Genomic DNA, 24,867 nt, shown 5'->3' with positions numbered 1-24,867 from the left:
ATCTTGTCCTCATTGTGGCTGGAGACTAATTGCTTAAGACCCTGCTGTTATCTTATATACCTCTCTAGTTCTGGGATTAAAGGTGTGAGCTCTGTTTCTTGTTTAGACTGATTCATTCTCCTGTAGCCCTGGGTGGCCTTGAACTCACAGAGATCCATTTGCCTCTGTCTCATGAATCCTAGGATTAAATGTGTGCTATTCCTGCCCAGCCTCTATGTCTGACTAGTGTGGGTGGCTTTGCATTCTGATCTTTAGTGGCTTTATCAGATCTACAATATATCACCACACAAGGTTATGAAGTCTGCCTTCAGAAGGTTTATAATAGACTTTTAAGAACAGCATGGGGAGGGGGCTTCTTTGGGTGAAGAGAGCAATAATCTCCCCAGTACAATAGTGAAAGGCATGATCAAGTCAGAGGGTGTTCATGGGCAATTACATGTGTGGGAGCCAATTTGAAAGCCCTTTCTTTTCTTCCCAGTGATGATCATGATAACAACAACATAAAAAATGTTCGTGCTTATTGGGTATATAGCAAGCGTCATTTTAAGAAGATCAGTATTTTATTGCATTCTCATGATTACCTTTAAAAAGACACATTGCATTTACTGAGTATGTGTGTGTGCAAATACCACAGCATGCATATGGAAGTTAACTGTGGGAGTTGGTTCTTTCCTTCTATCCACCATGTGTTCCTAGGAGTCAAACTCAAGTTGTGAGGTTTTGAGCAAGCACCTTTACCCACTAAGCCATCTCACTAGTTCCACAGCCACCTACCAAGGAAACTAAAGCACATAGAAACTTATCTCTTACTTTGCACTTAGGCCGTGCAATCAGTAAGTCCTATTCAACCTGGCACCCGTACATGTACTTGGTTGACTCCACTGGGTAGAGATGAAGGGACTGGGGCCTTTTCTGTTTAAGCATAGGATTGTCAGCTTTGTAGCTGATGGAATGGCATGGGGACTTTGGGAATCAGTTGTTATTCATATCTTTTTTCCTTACATAAATATAACTGATATTGTCATGTTTGCCACCATTTTGTGCTACTCCACTCCCCCCCCCCCTTAGTGTTCTGGGGATTGAATCCAGGGCCTTATACATAGTAGGTAGGTGCTTTACTCCTGAGCTATATCCCAAGTCCTGCCACTGTCTTGAAAATATTCTTAATACTCTGGTACAGAACAGATACTAAGTAAGTCTGTGTTTACTTAACATTTTCTTAGTTTTCTTAGTTAGGCCTTTATTGCTATGATAGAACACCATGACCAAAAAGCAGCTTGGGGTGAAAAGAGTTTATTTCAAGTTTCAACTTGAAACACTCCGTTATTGAGAGAAGTCAGGGTAGGAACTAATGCAGAGGCAGTGGATAGGTACTGTTTACTGGCTTGTACCTAATGGCTTCTTCAGCTTCAGCCTGTCTTCTTATAGCACCTAGCACCATTAGTTTAGAGGTGGCACTGTCCACCATAAGCTGGGCCCTGCCGTATCAATCATCATTCAAGAAAATGTACCTTGGCCCTGAATCAAGGCCAGCAGTTTGTTGGAGCTGTTGGTTTCAAGCAGGAGCCTAAAGAAATGTCTTCCTATGGTCTGTTGGCCATTTCAGAAATTTGGAAAGCTAATGGTCAATTCATTAGAAAGAAACAAACTGGCTGGGAAAAAGGGGGAGGAAAAAGGAAAGAAAATGTACCACAGGTTTGCCTACAGGCCAATCTGGTGGAGGGAGGTATTTTCTCAGTTAAGGTTCCCTCTTCTAAAATGACTCTAATTTATGTCAACCTGACATAAAACTAGCCAGCATGCCATTTCATTGTGACCTTGGGTAGACTTCCTGATCTCTTTGATTCTCCATTTCCTCATAATGACAGGTGTCAGTCTGTCAGTATGCCCTCCAATTCAGAGTATGCATTGGGGTGGCAGTTTAGAGACAAGGGTGTCTACCAACTTGGTGGCATTTGTGCTTTCAGCCTGGCACAGTGCATGGTGGCTCCCATTCCCATTCCCATTTCCTTTCTGAGCTTTAGACCTAGACTGACTTTCAGAATGGTGCCTGCTCTGAATGACCCCTAACTCTCTCTCGCTCTCTTTCTCTCTCACACTATTGTTTTGGATATCTTTTTTTTTTTTTTTTTTTTTTTTTTTTTTTTTTTTAATCAAGAAGGGCCACATATACTGTTGTAGGCTTCTGCCAATATTTGTGGATGCCACACACATGAACTTGAATCCTGGAACTGAATTCTGCATGTCTAAAGGTTATAGAAAAGGATCTTGTTCTTTTTTCCTTCAACTAGAATACAGCAATGTTTGTGGGAAACATGGGAACTCTTCTTGGTTGGCTGTAGTTACTGGCCTGGGGTGTGGATTCCCAGTTAGGTCTTGGCTGCCAAGGACTTTCCAACCAGGGTCTTATTACATAGCCCTGACTGGCTTGGAAGTTAGGTAAACCAGACTGGCCTTGAATTCAGAGATCTACCTGCCTCTGTCTTCTGATTGCTGGGACTAAAGGCTGCACAATCCACCAAGCCTGACAGAACTATTACTACTACTTTTCTTCCTCCTTCCTCTTTTTCTTAAAGAGTGATCTCTTCATGTAACTTACTATTTGGATCAGGCTGTCTTTGAACTTGCAATGTTCCTCCTGTGTCTGCTTCTTCTTACTTGGATGACAGCTTTGTACCACTATGCCTGGTGCTTTTGGACTTCTTATATATATTCTTGTGTTGTTGGTCTTTTTTTTTTTTTTTTTTTTGGTTCTAGCCCAAAAAGAGTTTTGGTGCAGACAGATGTCTAAATGACCTAAAATGTCTTAACAACTAGACAGGGAAGAAGAGAAGCTGGGCAGCACTGATAAGCCAGAAACAAGAAGGGCCAGAGTAGACTTTTGTTGGCTTAGATATAGCTAAAGTAATGGGAGGTGGGTGGTGGCATGACCAGTTATAATATCAACTAGCTTTCAACTCTTTTGTCACTTACAAAATCCTTTTCACTTTATGTGACTTATTAATCTTGTCACCTTCATCTTGTGAGATGGATCGTCAACTCCCTTAGCTGTCAGGTTAAGAGAGTAAGGCCCTGGGAGCTTTCGTAATGGGTTTAAATCACAATGATGAGTGTCAGAGCTAGGCAGGTCTGCTTCCTTTGGTTTCATACTGTCTTCTCTGTGCAGGTGCTATACTTGTGGGATTCTGCTTCTCAGCTGCTTCTCATTTGATTGGTTGAGCTCCTCTCCAGGGGCTTGCTTGCTTCTGGGGCTAAGGTGAAACCTCAAACCTTGATAATGATCTAAAGGGCCCTGATCAGGACTGGGGCTTGGAAGGAGAGAGTTAAGTCTTGGAAACAGCAACAAGGCCTTCAATCATTGTAAGAAAGAACAGTATCTTTTCTTTCTTTCATCTTATTTTGTCAATTTTTTTGTTGGGGTAAGGGCTGTACCACTGAGCTATACTTCTAGAATAGTGTTTTTATGCTAGAGAAGAACTCAGAGTGGCCTGAGGGTCTAGACAGGGCTCTGTAGCAAGCAGCTGTTGCTGGAAGTCCATGCAACCACAAGAGCCAGCCCTGAACCCTTGTCATCCTTCCTTGGTCTCTAACAGGTCCTCCTGCATCAGAACCCCTTACAGCAAAGACAGGCTGCTGGCTGCCACTTGGGTCATTTGAAGAAGTTTGCTCTGTGGTCACATCCCAACTTCTAAAGGGTTTTGGTCCCTACTGTCAGTCTGTTTGACAGTTATGTCATTAACATGTATTTCCTACAGGCAATTAGGAAAATTTCCAAGCATAGAGAAAGCTGAAGGACTTTACACTAATGACCACCTTCATTCTGCTACTACCATTTTGCCCCCTATTTGCTTCACCAACCGTTGACCTTCTGTCCACTGCTAAAATGCTTTTAGAGATGCATTTTAAAGTCAGTTTGTGTCATCAGCATGCATTGTCCAATTTCTGAAGCATGCAGCCAGGGACTCACCTCCCTTAGAAATAAGTCTGAATTTTGAGAACCAAGTGGATAGGATGCTTACCAGAACAGACTGCTCTTGTCTGCAGTGAGGAGGATTTCTGTTCAATTGGTAGCTGAGCAACCGGGGAGCAGGGAGTTCGAGTTGATGGTTTTGAGGCAGTAAAAGCTTTTAAGCTATTATTTTCATAGATCATTTGTCTCTCTGTAGAAAGCCATCACAAAAATACCATTGACTTAGTTAATAATTGGCTTCTAAAAATAAGCACCATGTCAGCAGTGGTAGTCGGTGATCACAAGTTCTTGGCAACAGTGAAGCAGAACTGGAGTGCTGCAGGGTTGGTTGCAGGAGGCTGGGTAATCCTGATTAGCTTGTGTCTTGTGAGCCCATTGTTCTCCCTGTAGCACTGCTTGTCACTCTGGAGGGTAAAGGGAAGGAGCCAATGTTGCTTCTTTTTAATACCACCCCCCCACCCTGTTTCTCTGTAACAGCCCTAGCTGTCCTGGAAGTATCCATGTAGACCAGGATTCCCAGCCTCTGCTTCTCAACTGCTGGGATTAAAGGCATGCATCACTACTGCCAGGCTCAACAGCTGATCATTTCTAATCAACTCTGATTAGCCCCTGCATCTTTTCATGAACCCTTAGAAAATAGAAATACTTTTCTTACCAACCCCCTGGGAAGGTCATATGTATTCAGTTAGCTGGGGTTGCCCTCCATCTGTGGTTAGGGTCATTTGAAAAGTAGTGCCATTGCTTACCAACATGGAGTAAGAAACATAAGAACCATCAGGTTAGCTTTCTACCCCATTTGAATCCAGTTCCACAGAGCAGCTTTGTTATTCTTTTTTTTTATGATTTCTTGATTAGGCAAAGCCATTCAAACTAAGGGAGTTAAATGTATATTCAGTTGTAATGTTCTACTCTTCTTGGTTGGCTCACTCCACCAAGATACATTTGTGCTAGGTTGTTCATTGTGATTGGAAGTCATTTATACTCAGGGATGTTCCTGTGCTGTGTAAAACTGCCCTGCATTTGACAGTCTACACTGTTGTATTATAGGCACAGGTGTGTGTGTGTGTGTGTGTGTGTGTGTGTGTGTGTGTGTGTGTGTGTGTGCGCGCGTGCGTGCGTGCGTGTGCGTGTGTGCATGTGCGTTCATGAATTCGAGCACCTAACCTCATGCATGCATGGGTGCCAATTTGTGCATATTCATGTGGTGCCATCACCTGTGTTTGCACTTTTGGAGGCCAGAGGTTGACAGTGAATATCCTTATCACCAGTTTTTTGTTTTTTTGAGACAGGGTTTCACCATGTAGACTTAACCGTCCTGGAACTTGCTCTATAGACCAGATTGGCCTCAAACTCAGATCTACTTGCCTCTGCCTTCCAAGTGCTGGGATTAAAGGTGTGTGCCACCAACAACAACTTCTTTAGTCACTCTTGACCCTACTGCTTTGAGACAGGATCTCTCATTGAACCTGGAGCTCACCATTTCATCTAGACTGTTGGTCAGCTAATTCCCTGGGCTTAGCTCATCTCCCTCCTTCTCCTTTCTTCAACCAGCTCAGAGATTATAAGTGTGTACCACCAACCCAGCTTTTATGTGACTGTTAGGATCTGAACTCAGATCCTTATGATTGAGCAGAATGCACTTTACCCACGGAACCATCTCTTCAGCCCATACTGGAATTTTTTTTTCTTTCTCCATTTGTTTCCTTTACCATCAGTCATCTAGAGTTGACAGAAATTGGTTCAAACTATCCTTCTTGTCAGCATAGGATTTTTAAATTGGTAATCTCTTTCTGGTATTTATTCAGGTAATTTGTTTTAGGAAGTCTTTTTAAAGATCTATTTTGTTTATGTCTTTGTGTCTATGAAAGTATGCTATGGGTGGGTGTAAGGAGTATGGTTTTTCAGCCCGCCCCCTGGTCTTGTCCCGCCGCTGCGCCAGCCCCAAATAATGCACAGAGACTCTGTATTTGATATTATGCTGTTGGCCAGTTACTTGTTTCTTATAGGCTAGCTCTGTCTTAATGTTTAACCCATTTTTATGTATTTCCACGTGGTTTTACCAGTTAGAGGCAGCTAGTGGTTTTATTCTCTCCAGACTCTCCATCTTGACCCCTCGTTCCTATTTCCTCTTTCCTCCTCATCTCCTATCTTGCCTATCTTGCTTTCCTATTGGCCAGTATGAGAAACATATACAGAATGACATCTCCCATCATCTCCTCTTTTCTGTCTAAAATAAAAAGAAGGGTTTTAACCTTAACATAGCAAAATATATAACATAACAGTTATCCAATAAGAATCACAGTTAATAATATTTAGTCCATTAACATTTAGCAAGATTTAAGAAAATATCCCATCATCTATTTCATCTTTGTGAGTCTAAAGTTCTATATGTAACTTATCTTTAAACCTAACTAAGGAAAACTATAACCATAACTATTTGTCTTCAACTCCTTTAAAGACCACAGAAGGATAATATATAAACTCTAGAAATGCTAGAAATGACAGAGACAAGTCACTGCCTGGCAAGTCACTGGAAGTTCTGTAATCTTCCATCTTCAGCCCATAGGCCATAGTGTCTAGTAGACTCTTTAGTAAAGTAGGAAACTTTAAACTGTCTTCTTGTATTGGCAGTTTTTCAGTCATTTTTTTTCTGTGTCCTGCAGACTGCCAGTAGACTGCTTATCTTGAATCAGCAGTCACTTTTTTGTGGGTCCTGCATGTCCAGTTTATATAGCACAAAGTCAAACAGTCCAGACAAGAGTAGTATATTGTCCAAATGGCTAGTCTTGCCATATTGGAGGCAAACTCCATAACATGTTTTTTTTTTTTTTTTTAATGTCCATCTTCCTTTTTTTTTTTTTTTTTTGACGCAGGTGGTGTTGCCAGGAGTATTTATGTCTCATTGTCAATTTTAAATGCCATATTTTTGTAGGCCCTTGAAAGGTTTGAAGAATGCCTATCTATCTCAAATACATCTCTGCATATCTAGAAAACCTAACTCACCTAGCTATAAGTTTTGACTATAATAGGTAACTATCTAAAATCTGTACTAAATTATACATTATATTTCTAAATGAGCTATATAAACACAATACTTAAATAAGAGGAGAAATATACATATCACAAAATTGACCTTAAATTGTATCAATAAATGAAAATCCATTCCAAAACAAAGTATACATTTCTATACCATAATCCCATTTTTACCTTTAAAAAGAATTGGCTATGATAATTAACCATTTATAACCAAGCCCATTTAAATGAAAAAAATAATTATAAACAATATTTGGGAATTTGGGCGTCATTCTTTCCAAACTATTTCCTGCTGATAGGAGGCGCTGTCATGGGGGAATCCTACAAAGATGAAGAAATCCTGGCTGTAGTCTTTAAGGCTGCTTTGTCCAAGTTGTTTTGAATGTTGGATCACCTGGTACTCAGTTTCAGGGGGTCTGGCTTGATCAAACCACATTAGTTTGAAAGGAATCCACAGCTTTTCATTTTCTGTGGAAACAAAAATAGAAATTCTTTTCCCTAGTAACTTGTCCTTAGACTTAAATTTTGGAGTCAAAGCATTTTTAAAATATATAATTTGAATTAATTCAGCAGCATTTGTTTTAACAGTTGTTTCCTCAGCAGTCAAACAATATCTTTCTGGTATTTATTCAGATAATTTGTTTTAGGAAGTCTTTTTTTAAAGATCTATTTTATTTATGTCATTGTGTCTGTGAAGTATGCTATGGGTGGGTGGATCACTCCATTGGCCAGAAGAGAGTGTCAGGTCCATTGGAGCTAGATTTAGAAGCAGATGTGACATGGGTGCTGGGAACTAAACTTGGGAAGAAGAAGCATCTCTGTTTCAATAAATTAGTGATTTTAAAAGTAAAACACTGTTTGTAGAAAATCTAACAGTAGAAAGTTCAAGGAAAAAAAACTCTCAAGACAGAGCTCTCTGATAATCTTACTGCTTAGACAGAAGGGAATAACCATAATTAACATTTTGACTATGCTTTGTTAGTATACACACCTTTTTAAACTTTAAGGTGTGCTCTGTTTTTCTGTTTGCTGTGCTGTTTATGCTATTTATGGTTCCCTTGTTCCACTGTCAATGGCTGCATCATAGAGATGCTATTTTGGACACAGGATGTTTGTGGGAGCGTTGAATGTATATCCAGGGTCTTTTACTCTTCGTTAAGGTTCAGTTTCAAGATCACTGTTTCTAGTTCTTCCCTTAGCCACTGTATTTGAGAACTGCTTCCAGTGATGGATGTGTTGTCTCTTCAAGGAAAGAGACCCCTCTGTTTTATTCTTTCTGGGGACAGGGTCTTTCTAGGTTATGTAGCCCAGGTTTTCCTAAATCTTGTGATCATCTTTCTCAGTCTTCCATGGAGAATTCTCCTTGTGGGGGTAGAGTGGGGGTGCTGTGTGGTGGTCCATGCAGGCTTTACTACCAGCAGCAAATCATCTCCAAAGAGACAGTAATGAAACTCATGTCGTTGGTTCGTACTTTTAGAGTCTGACACAAAGTTTTCTGTTCTATCCTTCCTTCCTTCCTTCCTTCCTTCCTTCCTTCCTTCCTTCCTTCCTTCCTTCCTTCCTTCCTTTAACCCATATTTAAGCACAGCGTATTTTTGAAAAAAGTATTCTGATGATAATTAAACAGTACACAGGGCTTCTTCCATAAAGATGGGTACTGTTGACTCTGAAATAGTGCTTACAATTTAAGGTCTAGGGAGAATGAGGAAAACATAATGTCTGTGGAAGTCAAGATTGGCCTGGCCTTAAGATAATATAGAAGTCACTTAGTTTGTTGTAAAGTAGAGGTGACATCTCTCATAAGTAAGGGTTTAATGGACTCAGAAGCAATGCTTAATACTTAGGGGGAAAGGGTCTAAGCTAAACAAAATATAAATTCTGGGGGATACAGGTAAGGCCTGGCACTGCAAATAGCAAAGAATCACCAGATTGTAAACTACATCCTTTCCAAGCATTCCAGGAGGAATACAAGTAAACATCTCCTTCCTTTGAAGAGACAAGTCTGAATGTTTAACTTTCCTGGCTTTTCTAGTGCTTATCTGTGTGCACTCTATATCTCTCTCCTTAACCTCCACTCCAAGCTGCTGTGTTTTGTTTTGTTTTTTCCCCTGAGACAGGGTTTCTCTGTGTAGCTTTGTAGTGATCCTCCTGTCTCTGACCTGCACAGTGCTGAGGTTACAGGTATATACATGGCCATGCCTGGCTTTTTATGTGCATGCTGAGGATTTGAACTCAGTCCTTCATGCTTGAATAGCAAACACTCTTATAAAGATGGAGTTTTCTGTCCCGCCTGGTTCCACAGCTGCTTTGCTCCAATAAAGACACAAAGACTTATATTAAGTATAAAATGTTTGGCTGATGGCTCAGGCTTCTTATTGGCTAACTCTGTCTTAATTATTAACCCATTTCTATTAATCTATGCTTTGCCATGAGGCTGTGGGTTACCTGTAATCTGGCATGGTGTCTCTTGGCGGCCTCTCCCTTCCTTTCCCCAGCCTTCTCCTGGTCTGGTAGCCCTGCCTATGCTTCTTGCTGGCTACTGGCCAATTGATGTTTTATTCATCAACCAATAAGAGGAACATATATATAGAAGGACATCCCTCATCACTCTTACTGAGAAGTTTTCCAGGTGCTGCCTTGACTCATGAACTCTAAATGAACTACTGCACAGCATCTCAGGAGTGTGAAGGTGTTGAGCGTCTTGACTTTCAATCTCTTTTTGTTTTGCTTTGTTTTGTTTTTTCCAAGACAGGGTTTCTCTTTAGCTTTGGGGTTAGTCTGTCCTGGAACTTGCTCTGTAGACCAGGCTGGCCTCGAACATCTGCCTGCTTCTGCCTCCGATTGGATTCTGCCTGCTTGGATTAAAAGTGTGCACCATCACTACCCTGCTTTCAATCTTGCTAAAATACCCTGTTCTTTCTTTCCTTGCTCCTTTCTTTGCTTGGTATAGAAACCTGACTCCTGAGTATGACTTCAGTGATAACATTGTCATCTGCATTGAGACAAGATTGTTTCTCCTTTCTTCAGTATGTCTATAGTATTTGAATTAAACAGTTGTAAGAAATATGGTTTTTCTACCTGTCTCTGGTCTTCTCCCGCCGCCGCGCCAGCCCCAAATAATACACAGAGACTCTGTATTTGATATTATGCTGTTGGCCAGTTACTTGTTTCTTATAGGCTAGCTCTGTCTTAAGTATTAACCCATTTCTATGTATTTCCACGTGGTCTTACCAGCGAGAGGCGGCTGGCGGTTCTGTTCTCTCCAGACTCTCCATGTTGACTCCTTACTACTTCCTATTTTCTCTTTGTCTCTAGTCCCTCCTATCTTCCTTTCCTATTGGCCAACAGTGCTTTATTCATTAACCAGTATGAGAAACATATACAGAATGACATCTCCCATCAAACAGTTCTGGGTTAGTTAAAAATTTTGAGGATAGGAGCTAGCTCTTTTTATATATTTATACCTTTTTATTTACCACATAATCCATGATCCTTTGTGGGATTTGTAGAATGAATGATTGCCTCCTGTGACATTTTTCTTTTGATTTTTGTTAAGTGGTTTGTTAGGAGAATACCAGATGTCAGTGAACTGAAATGATAGTGCTAAAGTTACTAACAGCGGCAGCTGGAGATAGGGCTCAGACAGTTAGGGCCCTTGCTGTTCTTTTAAGTGCTCTAAACTGTAACACAAATAATAAAAATCCAGAGACAGATATTAGGGTTCAAGCTGAAGATCAGAGAAGCAAAGCAGCAGGTCACTAGCTCTTACCTCTACTTCAGGCTGAAAGGGGGCTGTCTTGTCCTCATCCTGGCTGGAGATTAAATCTCTAAGACTGACTTTGCTTCTTCCTTTTATACCTCTCAAATCCTGAGATTAAAGGCATGTGATCCCAACTGCTGAGATCACCTTTGTGCTGTTTCTCTATAGGACTGGATCAATTTGTTGTAGTTCAGTGTGGCTTTTAGATAACAGAGGTCCATCTGCCTGTCTTCTCAATCCTGGGATTAAAGGTGTGTGCCACCACCTCTTAGCTCTCTATGGCTAAGTAGTGTGGCTGGCTTTGCATTCTGATAATTCAGGCAATCTTCATAAATAATATATCACCACACTAAACCCAAGTTTGGTTCCCAGAACTCAAATGGTGTCTTAAGCCATCCCTAACTCCATTTCCAAGAGATCAGTGGTCTTTTCTGGGCTTGGAGGGCATTTATTTATTTTTGTTTTATGTGTACAAGTGTTTGCCTGTGTATACATGTGTGCACCACATGTATGCCTGGTACCCTTGAAGGCCAGAAGAGGACATTTGCTCCCTTGGAACTGGAATTAAAGATGGCTATGAGCTGCTATGTGGGTTCTGAGAGTGGAACCAAGGTCCTCTGCAAGAGCAAGTGCTCTGAACTGCTAAACTCTCTCTCCCAAGACCCGATTTAAATTTGAAAATTTTAATTTATTAGTGTGTATATGTATGTATGAATTGGTTTTCTTTTCCACTATGGGTTCTAGGTACTCAACTCAGTTTGTCAGACTTATGTGGCCAGCACTTCCACCCATTGAACCATGGTGCTGACCCTAAACAGCTAACTAATGTATCAAGATCTTACTATATGCTAAATATGAGTGCTTCATTTCTATTAGTTTGTTTAATCCTTATAACATCCCTTGATTATAATAGTAGCTCTATAATTATTCACAGCATTTTATAAGTTGCAGAACCTGTTTAGAGTCCGGTAGCTAGTAAGCTTCAGAGTTAGTGTTTGAACTTTTGGCAGGTTGACTATAGAGCCTGCACAGCTGACATTATCCCATGCTATCAGTCAGTGCAAAGCACACCTTTTTAATGACCATTGTCATTTGTTTAAAGAAACTCAGAGGATTTTGTTTTATTATTTAAAGCAGCCTCAGTTTTTTGAATGCAGGATCAAACTGAAGGATGTTCATCTCTAATCTGTTAAGGAGGCATGTTGCATATGAAAGTCACTTCTGAAGTTTAATAGTGATTTGGTAGAAACACTATCACTAACTAGTCTGTATTCTTGTTCTTAAGGATGGTGGGTCCTTGGATCAAGTTCTGAAGAAAGCTGGAAGAATTCCTGAGCAAATTTTAGGAAAAGTTAGCATTGCTGTGAGTATATAGTAAAAAGTTTTTCTTTTAAAGTAATGAATCATAAATAAATAAACAAACAAATAAACAAATAAATAAATAAATAAATAAAAGTGATGAATTGAGAGGGAATAGGTAAGGGAGGAAGAGAAGTCAACGAAGGGAGTTTATTCCAAAAATAATGTTTCTCACTAGAAATTTTTCTGTGGAGAACGATCTTTAACTTTTGATACTTTTGCTTCTGCTTCTCCCCTGGTGCTAGGATGTCAGGTGTGCACCACCACATCCAGTTTTATGCTGTGCTGAGGATTGAAATGGGGGCTAAACCCCCTGCTATGACTCTTATGCTAAAACCTTTGTCTGAAAAGCAGGATAAGTTATCTGAGAAAATTCTTAACTTGGAAAAGAATCTCTTATCGGGTGTTTTGAAAAGTTACTTACAGTTGGCCATTCTTAATTTAATCTTACAGTAATGCTTTATAGAACATGTGATATGGCTGCTTGATTAGGCAGATTTGTTGTTGTTAGTGGAGATGTTCAAGAAGAGCCATTGTTTTTCTAAGTCAGTGTCATGTCTTCTTCCCTTCTTTTTGCCTTCTCCAGGTGATAAAAGGCCTGACATATCTTCGGGAAAAGCACAAGATTATGCATAGAGGTGAGAAAGCATTGCTAGATGTTTCATTCTGAATGACACTGAAATCTGAAGGTTGTCACATCTTTTTATATGTTTTGTTTTGAAATGAAAGCTCCCCTCAAATAAAAAGAAACAACAAAAACAAAACCAATATCACCAACAAAGAAAGCTCCTTACTAATGTTTTTTGTTTGTTTGTTGTATATGTGTGTTTTTGCTACTGTTATTTTAGTTTTGTTTGGTTTTTGAAATGGTGTCTCTATGTATTCTGGCTGTCCTGAAACTCACTACAAGGCTGTCCTGGAACTCACAGAGATCCATCTGCCTCTACCTTCCAAGTGCATTCTTTATTTTGTTTTGTGAGACAGGCTTTCACATTGTAGAACAGATTTGCTAGAAATGTACTTTGTAGTTCTTGAATTTGTGGTAGTTCAGCATTAGCCTCCTGAATGCTTGGGTTATAGGTATGAGCACCTCACTGGCCCTCTACGCTAGTTACAGACACAGCTCCAAGAACTTCTCTTAAAAAATAGGTTAGTTGCCCTGGCCCACAGGGCAGCCAACAACAAACCGGGAAACACCTAGGGGAATCGAAGGGTAAGGGATAAGAAGAACGACAACAAGTCCATATTCTGATCAAGCTGCCAGATTTTATTTTCTCAGGGGAGGCTTACATAGGACCATGGGCAGGATGTGGGGGGGGGGGGGTTGCAAGTGGGCAGGATGAAAGGGTCAGTAGAAGGAATGCCCTGAACTAATCTTTAACTGGCTGTAAAACTGTAGCAGGAGAAATATCCTGAGTTGTTTTTTAACTGGCTGTAAAGCTGCAACAGGAATATCCTGAGCTATTCTTTAACTAGTTGTAAAACCTCAAGCCTGTATCTAGGTATGCTCTGCTGAACATTCTGCTTACTTCTTAAGAGGCAGTAATTTTCTATCTCAGAGGCCTGAGGTAGTGAGGATGGTGATGGTTCCCAACAGTTAGTAGCTGGGCAGTGGTGGCAAACACCTTTAATTGCAACATTTTGGGAGGCAGAGACAGGTGGATCTCTGGGTTCAAGGCCAGCCTGGTCTACAGAGCAAGTTCAAGCACCCACATGGTAGCTCACAACCATTTGTAGTGAGATATGGTGCCCTCTTCTGGCCTGTAGGGATACATGCAGACAGAACTCTGTACATATAATAAATAAATTAAAAAAAAAAAAAAGATTAAATTGGAGAGGTAGAGGGAAGGAGGGAGAGAGAGAGAGAGAGAGAGAGATCATAAACTTACAGCATCTGGAGAACAATTTCAGCCCGTGCTTTAACCTGTTTTCTTCTCTGTCTACCAGATACTGCAGTTTGTGACTTTTTATCTTTATGCACCCAGTATTTCATCTGAAGACTGTCTCAAGAAAACAAGCAGGAAGTTTTTATTTACTGGGATTTGGCTTTTTTGTTTTGTGTTATAAAGTCTTCTGAAGGAACGTAATTATTTACTTACAGAAGAGATGTTGTATATTTGTTGTTTTATGTTTGTTTGTTTTAAGACAGGATTTCTCTGTGTATAGTAGCCCTGTCTCTCTTAGAACTCATTCTATAGACCAGGCTGGCCTTGAACTGGAAGAGATCTGCCTCTAGAGCCCTGAAATTAAAGGTGTGCACTATTATGCTCCAGCATAAGTTTTTAAGGAGCCACAGAGCTGAGTGTAAGCAGTAGTGGTATGTCCTTGGCTGCTGTCCTATTGACATGCACTCTAATGAGGCCCTGAATGCCTTGGCTAGAGTTATGTGAAAATGGGGTTTTCAGAGCCTTCATTTTTCAGTATTCTCCAGAACATCACAGGGGTGCCAGCAACAGCTTGCAACAAAAAGTCCTTAGCAACAGCCAGGATTTTAGCCTCTAAACTCTTATCACTTCAGACAAGTCATCTATCCATATAGCAGAATTGGACGTGGCTCAGGTCTGGTTTTGTCTTATATGCTGTTTTAGTAAATTCTTGTATAATGTGTTTCTAGATGACTTTTGTCTCTTGTCATGCACTGTCTGTCCTTACTGCCAGAGCTTTTCATACAGAAAGTTGGGGTGGCCTTTGCCTTCTCAAACCTTCTGGCATGAGAATGTACCTAGGCATCTATCCTGAGACTGTCTTCTTTCTTGTCTTTCTATACAGAGGCATGTCTCCTGCTTGTTCCTTGAGTGCTAGGAGGCTGCCCTTCTGCCTTGTCTCAGCTATATGGGCAAAAGCTTCCGGAGGACAGTGGAGTACAGGGGGAGAGAGGGACCTCCTCTTACTGGTCTAGACTGTTCTTCCTTGCAGATGGAGGGAGTGGCTGATTTTATCTGGAATCCAGTGGGCTGGTTCCTTTGATAGAAATGTGAATCTTATTCTCTCTGGAACTATCCTGTGGGTTAACCCCACAAGGGTGGATTATGGTCGAATATGATTTCATATCTCAGTTCCTTAAGAGCTCAGCAGGACCAGATACTGGAAGAGGGAGAGTGTTTCCTAATGGGAAGTGTCATGGAGGGTGAGGTATTTGAGGTAACTGTGAAGCTGAGGTGAAAGTGCACATGTGGTTGTGGCCTGGAAAGGCTTTCCAGGTAGAGTGAAACAGGCACACACAGACTTATTTCATTACAGAAATAAGTTTTCTAGAACAGGTAAGGTTCAGAACTAAAGTTAAAATGTGGTTCCAGTATTGGGAAGGAACTTCCTGCTTGTCCTGGTGCTGAAGCTTATTGAACACTCCAGGAAGCAGTGGAGTGTTCCTGCACAGGGTGTGGGGCTGGTCTCTAAGGATAAGGACTCAGGTAATGTGGTTAAGGCTACCTGGGTAAGGGAGGACAGTTCTTCAGAAGTTAATATAGGTTAGTGATACAATGTGAGTGAGTGAGGGTGGTAGCACTATGGACAGGCAGGAGGGGATGTGGGAGAGAGAGATGATAGGTTTTCTGAAAGTCTCTGGAGAACAGAGGGCAGGTACTGGGTGGGAGGGGTGGTGTTAGGATTTGCTATTGGCCCTATTGGAGGCAGTGTCAACATTAAGAGGGGCTTATGGTTGAACTTGCTAGTCCTGGAGAGTAATGTCCTGGTATGAACCCTGGGGGACAGGACTGACAGTCTCTTAAGATAACACCCTGAGAGGATCTCATCCCCACAAAAACTTGTTTGATCTGGAAGTCTCATTACCTGGTTATCATTCTAGAAGTGGTCTCATTAATAACTGCCAAAACAAGATGGAAGCCAGCTCATAAGGCTTGACACTATGGAGGAACAACAGTAGAGTCATTCTCAGCTTGAGGCAAGGAACCATGTTAATTACAGACAGCTGTTGTGAATTGTCTTCTTCCTGGGAACAGCTGATTTCAAGTTCTCTTGCAGGAAGTAAGTGCTGACTGGCCCCACACAGTGCCTGTTATTAGACAGTGACAGCAGCATTGAATCTCCTGGGAGCTGCTGTCCATCAAGTGGCTTCCAAAACCATGTTGCATCCTGGCTGCAGGTGAAACTTCATGGGAGGTTCCTTCCAACTCTACCATTGGCCCCTTGAGTGATCTCATCAAAATTGTTAGTAATTTCTCAAGTCTTACCTCCTCTATTTTTTGGGACAGCCTAGGATCGGATGAAACTCTGGCCAATGATTGTTAATAGCACCAAGGTGATGGCATTTAATAAAACACCATTGGCCAGGGTGTGGTGGTGCATACCTTTAATCATAGCATTTGGGAGTCAGAGGCAGGCAGATCTCTCTGTGAGTTCAAGGCCAGCCTGGTTTACATGGCAAATTCCAGGCCAGCCAGGGCTAAAAAGTGAGACTTTGTCTCCCTTCCCTCCAATTAAAACCCCAAAACCAAACATTGAACATACAGTTCTGGACTATTATGAGAAGGTAGCTCCTGCCCTCACAGAGGCTGTGGTCCAAGTTGGAGAAGTAAGACTACAGGAAAAGTCAGATCAAAGATTGACGGGTGAATTGATGTAAAAGGGTTGGGATTTTTATTGAGACAGTGGGCTCCCTTTCATCCTGTCAAAAAATGACTAGGATTTTAGATGGAGCATAGTTGACAGCAAGTGAACTGCAGCTGATACTTGTGAAGAGCACATGGGTGCTGGGTATTGTCTATTGATCTAGACTAAACAAGGACTGAATTCTGTCCTTAATTTGTCAATCTTTCCTGTGTTCCTTTAAGTACCTGGTCTTCACCTTCACCAGACTAAGGAGGGTTGGTATGTGGCCTCTTGACCTTTTGTTTGGACTTTTCTATGATCCTGACTTTGGTGGAGCCTGGGCCCACATATCGAGATCACTAGTCATTGTCTTCCTCCTCCACTTAAGGCAAACAGATTTCCATAGGTCTGTCACCTTATACCTCTTATTTCCCTCCTCCTCCTATTGAGCATGTTAGCTTCAGCAGGTCAAAACAAATTTTTAGCTAATTTTCCTTCTTGAATAGTGTATACTTAATGTACATGGTAGTAAGTCCTGTTCCTGTCAACAGGGAGCTGATTAGCTTTGAGGTAGGCAGCAAGCCTGCTTTTCTTTTATTATAACACAAATAGCACTTATGTAGGTATCCTGTTTTTTTTTTTTTTTTTTTTTTTTTTACTTGTTTTTTTTTTGGAGGGGATGTCTATATTTTGAGGCAAGCTAGGGTTATCTGGAAAGAGGGATTGAAAATTCCTTTATAAGATTGGCCTTTAGGCAAGTCTTATTTTCTTGACTAGTGGTAGATGTAGAAAGACTCAGCCCACTGTGGATGGTACCACCCTTGGACTGGTTGGTGATCCTAGTGGTATAAGAAAGCAAGTTGAGCAAACCACAGGGAGCATGTCAGTAAGCAAAGTACGGCTTTGTTTCTGTTCCTTCCTACAAGTTCCTACTCTGACTTCCTTCAGTGATGGACCTGAGAGTTGCTTTTGGTCATAGTGGTTTATCACAGCAGTAGAAACATAACTAAGGAGGGTTCTTCTTTTGTGTGGGTACATGTGGGTGTGTACATGTTGGTGTATTTGTGTGAGTGTATAGGTTAGAAGTTGACACTATATGTCTTCATCAATTTCTCTATGCTTTATTTTTTGAGACAAAGTCTCTTAGTGGACTTGGAGGTCACTGTTTTGGCTAGCCTGCTGAATAGTGAACTTCAGGGATCCTTCTGTCTCTGTCTCCAAAGCACTGATACTACAAGTGTGTCCCTACTGTGCCCCACTTTTTACATGGGTGCTGGGGATCAAATACAGGTCTTTGTGCTTGTACACCACCCTAACCCCAGTGAAGCTGTCTTTGATGGGAAGGTTCCTTTTTTATTTTTGGTAAGGAACTTCATTGTGAATCCTCATCTTCCATGTCTATGCCAGGTGTTGCCCATAGGGTCATAGAAGTGAGGGGGAAAAAAAAGACCCAGAGTTGGAAGGATTTCCCTTGCTGATCTCTTCCTGACCTTCCTGGACTCCACTTACTATGCTCTCTATGTGTAACCCCTATACATCTTGCTTTGGTTTTTATGTTTGCAAAATCTGTACTAGTGCTCAAAATGGCATGTGCTATAAAAATGGAACCCTGGACTTTGTAACATGTCATTGGCAAGATTTATGTTCCTATTACTGTCTGACTGGGTGAACAGTGATGTGGTGAAGGGCACAGGAGGGCAGCATATGAAAGCATTTAAAAACCTATTTTGTCTTGGATAAGAGAGAAAAAGTCCTTTCAGTGTGGTTTCTGGGTGTGGCTGCAAAATCTTGAAAGTGGAGGGGATAAAAATAGTTGCTGCTTAGGACCTAGAGACATTCCTCTGTGACTCTGCTTGCTGCTTGAACTCAGCTGTAACCAGAGTTGGAGATGCCTTGAAGGCCTCTTGCAGTTAGACTCTGGTAGAGGCAAATGGGCTGGAGCTGAGGAAGCAGCAGCAGGTGGAGACTAGAGTAGGTAGGGTTTCTCACACACCTGGATTTCAGTGTTCCCCGAGTCAGATCCATTCCCAGAAAAGCTTATTGCCACAGCCAACTACAGCTTGCTAATATCTTTGCCAAGACTCAAAGCATGACTCTTGTGGTTTGTGTGAGCTCTGTAGTCAGGGCCCTGGCTCTCCAGTTTGGCAAGAGTACGCCATCAGGAGTTTGGAGTTCAGACCCCAACCTTTCCTCTCAGGTTGCCCTGCCGTTATGACAGAGCCTTAGTTTTATCTGCCCAGAGTTCCTAGTACCCTCACACTGCTACTGTGAGTAGCAAAGGGCATGTTCAACAGGCCTAGGCCTTCAGCTTGGGTCTATGGTCTTGCTGAAACACCCAGCCTGCCCCAGCTGTCTTCAGCTGCCCCAGCTATATCCATTCTTCTTGGAAAGTGGAACATGGTGGAAAAAACTGGAACCTTTTATCAGCACTCTAGGGGAAAGAAGTTTGAGTGGGAAAAGGATTACATTTGCAAGTAGTGACTAATTGAAGGCTTTGAAATTCTTGGAGTTTTTTCTTTTGTTGTTTTAAATCTTTGCTGCTTAGTTCTCTGAGGTCATGGGTAGCAAGAAATAGCTCCATGAAGGCTGTGCCTTCTATTTCTCCATCTTTTGGAGGGCGCTCTCTCTCTTTCTCTCTCGTTCATTCATATATATATATATATATATATATATATATATATATATATATATATATATATCCCAATTCCCCTCCTTTCTCTCCTCCCACTTCTCCTCTGCCCCCCCCCCACTTCTATCTGCTCCTCAGAGAGGGTAAGGCTCCCATAGGAAGTCTACTAAGTCTGTCCCATCATCTTGTTGAGGCAGGACCAAGGCACCTCTCCACCCCCACACACTTGTGTCTGGGCTGAGTAAGGTATCTCCATATAGAATGGGCTCCACTAAGTCAGTTTGTGCGTTAGTGTTAGGTCTTGAACCCACTGCCAGTGGCCTCATATATATAATCCCAGCTGCACCATTGTCACCTATACTAAGGGAGTCTAGTTTGGTCTTATGCGGGTTCCCCATTTGTCAGACTGAGTCAGTGATCTCTCATTAGCTTGGGTCAGCTGATTCTCCTTTGTTCATAATATCGCTCCTCCCTTACTTTGATTGTACTCCAGGAGCTTGGCCCAAATGGATTTCTGCATCTGCTTCCATCTGTTTCTGGAAGAAGGTTCTAGTTTCTCTGGGGTTGTGGATTGTAGGCTGGGTATCTTGCTTTATGTCTGGTATCCACTTATGAGTGAGTGTGTACGTTATTTGTCTTTCTGGTTTTGGGTTACCTCATTCAGGATGGTTTTTTTCTAGTTCTCTCCATTTGCCTGCAGATTATTTTGGAGGGCTCTTAGTGTTCTGCTAAGCATGCTGGGAAGGGGCAGGCCATTTGAAACCTAAAGTCACTATTTAAGAAAATCTCATTAGGGGTTGAGGATGTAGTTCAGTTGGTACTGTTTGCCTAGAATGCATGAAATCCTAGATTTATCAGCAGCACTGCTTATCCTCGTGTGGTGGCCCATATTAATCCCAGCACTTGGGAGTCGGAGGCAAGAGGATAAGAAGTTCAAGATCATCCTAAACTACATAGTAAGTTTGAAGCCAGCTTGGATTCATGAGACTTTGTCTTTAAAAATAAAGTAAATAATGGCAAATACAATAGCTCATTTGCCTTTAAAACAAACCAGTTTGTACTGCCTAAGGTCCTTTCACTTTTGGATCCAGCCTTGTCACAGATGATCCCTCCTCTGATTCTCTTGGGCTTCCTACCCCCGCACCTGACCCCTCCTCCATGCCTACACATTAAGTTCCATAGTAGGGAATGCAGCTTAACCAAAAAAACATGAAGGAGCCACCACAGAGGAATCCCCTGGAGAGCAGCAGCCATTAGTGGGTGACACCGGTCCAGCTCACTTAGAGAATTGAGGCACAGCTCTGTCTGTTTTCATGGTCATACCTGTGTACACTGTACCTCTGGGGATCACAACCTTAAGGACAAGGACTGTGCCCTTTTGCTCATTGCTTAGTACAGGAATTGTCTGTAGCATAAATAACAGCTCCCAGAGCATTTTATGCAGATCCCTTGTTTTAGCAGGTAGGAAATGTCCAGAAGTCAAACTTGCAAATATGTGCTCTTGTGAAAATTTAGGGAGCTTTGAACAGTGGGGCTTTTGTTTGTTTGTTGTTTTTCCACACAGGGTTTCTCTGTTTGCTTTTGGAGGCTGTCCTGGAACTAGCTCTGTAGACCAGGCTGGCCCAGAACTCACTGAGATCCGCCTGTCTTTGCCTCTGGCGTGTGCAATCACCAGCCAAACAGTGGTTATTTGGCAGAAAAGAATACTTTATCCACTTAGTTTATATAAAACTTATTTTGTTGTTACTTTGTTTTCCTTTTTGGTGCTGGGGATGGGACTCAGGCCTTGAAAGTGCTAGTTAGAGAAGCCCCACCCTTTGCTCTTTTTTGAAGAGGTTCTCTGTTGCTAAAGAGAATAGACTAGTAAAGCAGGAAAGGGAGCACTATTCAGTATCCTATGGGTTTCCTAGCAACTTGGGGGCCCAGAGGGTACTTCACACAGAATGCTGCTTGGCTTAGCAACTCCTGATCTTGAAGGGTTGGGAGAGAACTTGAGGTTTGAATAAGCCAATTTGTTGGTTTTCAGACATCTGTATTGGCCTGCCCTTGGGTTTCTGACAGGATAAGACCTTAGCTGCAGCCACTAAGAGTACCACCTGTGCACATTCACTACGTTCCCTTTTAAAAGGGCCCTGCCCACTCCCCCCACCCCATCTCTTTCCACTCTTCAGATACTCCTGTCCCTGGAAACCGGTCTCCCCCTCCCCTTTCCCCTTTTTTATGATCCCTTTCCCTAATTAATTAAAAAAAAAAAAACAACTCCTCCACTTAAACTCTGTTGCATGGCATCTTTCTTTCTGGTGCCACTTTTTAAAAATTATGACATCGTTCAGAAGTGCTGGGCCTCTCATGTGAATCACCTTTGAGGCATCTGCTGGGACAGTGTGGGAAGAAGCTCAGGTAAATCTTCCACCTTGGGAAGGACACTAGGAGATAGTAAACACCAGAGGGTAAGTAGAAAGGATATTTCAGATGGAGGAAACAGCAAAAAGTTGGTAAGGAGGCAGGACTTACACTGGGACAGTTAGATGCAGGCCAGTCTGGATTAGAGACAGGGCATGGGAGGCATAAGAAACATTGGAAAATTTACAAAGCCAGGAAAGGTAGCTTTGGGGTGGGTTGCAAGGCAGATGGGAGCCACAGCAGTCTGTAAAGGGGCTGTCCTGGAGGAATTCTAGTTGCCGTTTGTACAGGGTAGAGGAGGATATTTAGGGAGAGGATGGGTGTGGGGAGGGGCTGGCGGCTTTGGTATCCCTAGAGATTAGGAAAAGCATTCTGGCCTTGTTTAACATCTCACTTTGTACTGTCAAAGAAGAATTATTAGCTGGACTAACTGGGTAGGGTAGAGTGAAGAGCATGTTCTGGTTGATACTCCTGCAGTATAGTCTAGGTGACCAGGAGGGGCTTTATGCTGCGTATGAAGCCCCTCTTGAGGGGTCAGAACATGGTAAGGCCCTTCAGAGTATCCTCTCCTCATTCTCTCTAGTGATCTCTGCAGCCTGGGGAGGGTCTAGGCAGCTGAATTGGGAGCTCAGAAGGGAGAGCAGGGTTATGTAAGCTTGAATGCAGAGGCCTGCCTGCCATGTGAATAGAAATCAGATGCAAACACAGCTAGAGCCAGCTCAGCCTTAGAGAGCAGCAGCTGCAGCCCGGAGGGAGAGAAGCAGCAATGCCAGCAAATGCAGCTACCCAGGATGGGATGCTCTGACCTGAGGAGGTCAAGGCAATTACCTCTGTAGATGGTGTATGTGTAGTATATATGTAGATTAGGCCTGCACTCTGGAGTGTGAGCTGCCCTGGTCAGAGAAGCCAAGTGGATTTGCTCAAGACTCTATGTAGTATAGATGACAGTTTCCAAGCCAACTCTTACTTCAGGTCATACCAGAAAGGTCATGGGAAGCATCTGGGATAGGTGGGGGGTTTTGGGGAGGAGGCTCATGTTGGAAGCCTCCCATGTGCTACCCCTACCAGGCCCTATGGGCACATCATACCCCTGATCTTCCCAGGTTGGTCCCATATCCTGAACATGTGACCTATGAGATCTGTCTTTTTATGAGTTCTGTGCTTACAAGAAGGGCCACTTCTTGTAAGCTGCTGTTGGAGAAGGGACAGCTGGCTCCTCACCTCCCACCTATCATTAAAGTAGCTCTCCAGTAGTAATCTTTGCAGGTGTGCCCACACACCTACACATAGTGCTTTTCTTTCTGATATCACCTGGCTGTGAAGTACCTGATATTATGCACTTGTTCATTTACTTATCTCTCCACACCAGTAGCATGTGAGCTGGATGTTACTGGGAACTTGGCAGCATGTTCCCATTTTTTTCCCAAGTACTGCAGACTATCTGTTTGAAGCAGGTGCTCAGTGACCAGTAAGTGAGAGACTGTTGAGGAAAGTGGTAGCTAGGAACGTGGTAGGAAGCTAGACAAAGGGCATCTCTGTGACCTTGAATAATCCCCAGGCCCTTAGATCTGCATTGGAAGTGGGGAAAGAGCCTGATTCACTTAAGATTCCTCCTAGTGAGCCAGGTGGTGGTGGTGCATGCCTTAATCCCAGTGCTTGAGAGGCAGAGGTAGGTAGATCTCTGTGAATTCAAGGCCAGCCTGGTCTACAGAGCTAGTTCCAGGACAGGCTCCAGAGCTACACAGAGAAGCCGTCTTGAATCCACTTCCCTCCTCCCCCAAAGATTCTTCTAGTTCCTGAACTCTGAGGCCCTCGTATAGGCAGAGTTGCAGAGAGGTTTCTGGCTCCTTAGAGATGCTAGATCTGGCACTTTTGTTGCTTGGCATCCAACTCCAGTGATTAGGAGTGATAGTGAGGTTAGGAGTGATAGTGAGGTTGGGTCTTGGAAAGATCACAGTATGGTATGCTTTGAGTATCAGATGCCTATGCACACAATGAATGTAGATACGCTTATTCTATGGAGTTTGTGTTGGCTCAGGCCTTAACAAGGTGAGACAGACTGATCATCCTCCCTACCTTGCTGGAGCTGGTATGAAGTGAGGCTGAAGATGATATGGGCTAACTGGCTCAAGGAAGGGGCTAAGTGAGATATTATAGGACTACACAGAGAAACCCTGCCTTAACTTAGGAAGGAGAAAAAAATCAGTAAGCTTGGTTTGATGATACACACCTGTGATCCCAGTACTGGAAGCCAAGGAAAGGGGATCTTACAGCCATTCCTTTTTAGTCTTAGCAATAGTCATACTATGTCTTGCTAGTAGGAGTGTCTGAAGTAACAGACTTTTTTTTTTTTTTTTTTCCCTTTTGGACTATAGACATGTTTTCTCTGTGTAGCCCTGGCTGTCCTCAAACTGGCTCTGTAGATCAGGCTAGCCTCAAACTCAAAAGTGTACCTGCCTCTGCCTCCCAAGAGCAGGCATGCCCTGCTCCTGACCCCTTCTGGTGAGTCATATGGCTGAGTCTACATCCTCAAAGAGTAGACATCTATTATCAATTGCATGTCAAGTTGTCAAGTCAAGGACTGCCTGTGATGGAACATGTGGTGTGGTTTGTAGAGCACTGGCCCTTCTCCTCTCAAACATCTGTTAATTCTCTCATTTCCTGTTTTCTCTTCACAGATGTCAAGCCTTCCAATATTCTAGTAAACTCCCGTGGAGAGATCAAACTCTGTGATTTTGGGGTCAGCGGACAGCTAATTGACTCCATGGCCAACTCCTTTGTAGGCACAAGATCATACATGTCGGTATGAACTGAAGTTTCCTTTCTCCAGTGCCTCTGCAGGGCTTCAATCTTACCATAAGCAGCCACATTTCATAGACCATGGAGCCACAGATTTGTGTTGTATGGTGATGGATAGGGATTGAGAAATGAGGGATGAGGCACAGTAGGCCTCTGGGAGAGAGCAAGTATCTTCCTTTCACAAATGTTGACATGTAATTGGGGCCTCAGTCACTAGAAGAGATTGTGTTGTCCTTACTCCAGTCTGGCTTCCATTCTGAAGAGACTGAGACGCCACCTGACAGTATTACCTGATTGTCAGACCCTCAAACCAAGATACTCAGACTTACCACACCCCCAGCTTTCCCACTGCTGGTCCCCAACCTT

General features: G+C 42.5%; 1 protein-coding gene and 1 non-coding gene across 3 annotated transcripts in view; both read left to right on the top strand.

The window, feature by feature from the left end:
- Map2k1 (mitogen-activated protein kinase kinase 1) overlaps positions 1-24,867 on the top strand; it is a 71,860-nt gene that overhangs the window by 38,941 nt on the left and 8,052 nt on the right. For both annotated transcript variants that reach the window (XM_051197732.1, XM_051197733.1), the window contains exons 4-6: positions 12,049-12,126; positions 12,709-12,760; positions 24,381-24,505. In XM_051197732.1, coding sequence (XP_051053689.1) covers positions 12,049-12,126; positions 12,709-12,760; positions 24,381-24,505 — 255 coding nt within the window. The remainder of the gene's footprint in view (positions 1-12,048; positions 12,127-12,708; positions 12,761-24,380; positions 24,506-24,867) is intronic.
- LOC127232060 (small nucleolar RNA SNORA2/SNORA34 family) lies at positions 1,513-1,649 on the top strand. Its single transcript, XR_007835352.1, has one exon. It is a non-coding gene; the product is annotated as a small nucleolar RNA SNORA2/SNORA34 family (small nucleolar RNA).

Source organism: Phodopus roborovskii, unplaced genomic scaffold (assembly GCF_943737965.1).
Source record: "Phodopus roborovskii unplaced genomic scaffold, PHOROB, whole genome shotgun sequence".
Classification (NCBI taxonomy): domain Eukaryota; kingdom Metazoa; phylum Chordata; class Mammalia; order Rodentia; family Cricetidae; genus Phodopus; species Phodopus roborovskii.
The sequence above is the reverse complement of the archived record's forward strand: the minus strand, read 5'-3'. Positions and strand labels throughout refer to the sequence as shown.